Genomic DNA, 1,856 nt, shown 5'->3' on the forward strand with positions numbered 1-1,856 from the left:
TAGGCTCGGCCACGGCCACGGCCAACTTGCATCTCGGCCACGGCCACGGCTAACTTGCATCGGCTACGGCCACGGCTAAATTGCATCTCGGCCACGGCTAACTTGCACCACATACTTTCTCACCATCCTGAGCAATCACAGTTTCTGTGGCGTTAATCCATCCTGATGAATTAAATATGGGCAATGACAGCTGGTTGTGAACTGGCCAGATTTTAGAACCACAAATTCGTATAGGGTTTCGTAATACCATCCAATATTTCCTGGATAGTGCGGGGAAGCTGTGGGATCAATTGGACATTAGATCAGTAAGCGGATACGGATAATCTAATTGTGTGAAATTACACACTGATGTTATGAATTGTCCCAAGTTTGGGGTTGTTGTTGGAATTATACAGCAGTTCCGAATAAAGTGTTTCTCCTTCTTCATAAGTAATACTTATCCACAACGGATAACCGCAATAGATCGAGGTCACCCTGCACCGAAATTCCACAGGTTGCCCAACAAAGGTTTCGCTTGTATAATTTTGTTGGACCAGTTCAACCATATCGTCAACCATTTCCTGGTCGGCAGGGTCTAAGCTGAAATCTGGCAGTTCTTTAGTCAATTTTAATAATGGTGACGGAATTAATAAAATTACAAGGTAAGTAACATATACAAATTCGGGGACGTGTTGAATTATCCCAGAGATACTGCTCCATACTTCGAATCCCATAAAACCCAAATGTCGCCTGTACTACTCCGCTTTGAATAGTATTTTGACATGAAATGACAAATGGCTTCATATCATTGGACGCAACACATTTTTTGTTGTCCGACGTCTGAGAATTAAAAAAACTCCAGTACTTACTTATATTTCTAGTACACAGTTTATACTCACAAAGCAGAAAATTTCTTGAACACCGGTTCCGCACGGTGGTTCAAAACCACCATCAAAGATGGACATGCAGCCTATCTAGAAATAAGGATCAAAAATTATATTCTATTGCTTTAAGAAAAATAAAAAAACAACGACACCCACTTGTAGTTCGTAAGGCCATAAACTCTGACACAATGCATACTTTCACAATTATGTTTAAGAGGAATGAGTTGGTAATTCAAATCCTGTCTGGTTGCATTTGCATACAAAAAAACGTATGCACGGCCCCATATTATCCTCGTGCGGAATTGCAGCCGAACCGCAAAATATGTATACGCTGCAGGAAATCTTGAGGAAAATGTGATTTGTAGTAATCTAAAAAAATAAGAATACCCGTTTAGTACTCACAAGTTTGAATAGTTTTGCAAAAGTTGTACGCATACGTATCACCATTTGACGTTGAGGCGGCAGTAATTTCAAAATACTCGTTAGTGCCATGGACCACAAGTCGAGTGAGCTTGGTATGATTTTTGAGTGGAGAAACAGGTAAAGTTTGGAAAAAATTGGAGTCGATAGGGATACTGGATAATGACATTTGTTCTATAGGAGTAACTAGAAATATTTGTGAAGGATTGAACTTCCCTTTTATAATCCATTGTCCTCAATTGAACTTCGACCTGGTCGTTCTGCAAGGCAAATAAATTTACACAGTTTTTTTTTTGCATTTACTCTCATCATCGAGTAAATAGAGTACGGAATGGTGAAAAGTTTATTCTCTTTGGTAGCATATATGTTTTAGCCATCCGTTGCAGTTATTATGTATGAAGCAGTTAGCAAGAAATTCAATCTCGGTAACACGTGTATGTAGAACATGATTACCAGAGTGCGGATAAATATGTTCTTAAAAACCCTAAATATGTACGTAAAATGTTTAATCAAATCGCCAAAATATGTACAAAAACATTTTTTTGATTCTCGTTAAACTGCTTTAAATTAAAC

The 1,856-nt window shown here is 38.6% G+C and overlaps 1 protein-coding gene across 1 annotated transcript; it reads right to left on the reverse strand.

Moving 5' to 3' along the window:
• Window positions 1-135: 135 nt before the first annotated feature.
• LOC118433775 lies at window positions 136-1,053 on the reverse strand. The gene is made up of 5 exons (XM_035846001.1): window positions 1,020-1,053; window positions 879-953; window positions 657-819; window positions 347-586; window positions 136-278 (listed from the first exon to the last, which is right to left on the reverse strand). The coding sequence occupies exons 2-5, from the start codon at window positions 942-944 to the stop codon at window positions 136-138; spliced, it is 612 nt and encodes a 203-aa protein (XP_035701894.1). The 5' UTR covers window positions 945-953; window positions 1,020-1,053.
• Window positions 1,054-1,856: the final 803 nt, after the last annotated feature.

The sequence above is a fragment of the Folsomia candida genome, unplaced genomic scaffold, assembly GCF_002217175.1.
Source record: "Folsomia candida strain VU population unplaced genomic scaffold, ASM221717v1 Fcan01_Sc139, whole genome shotgun sequence".
Classification (NCBI taxonomy): domain Eukaryota; kingdom Metazoa; phylum Arthropoda; class Collembola; order Entomobryomorpha; family Isotomidae; genus Folsomia; species Folsomia candida.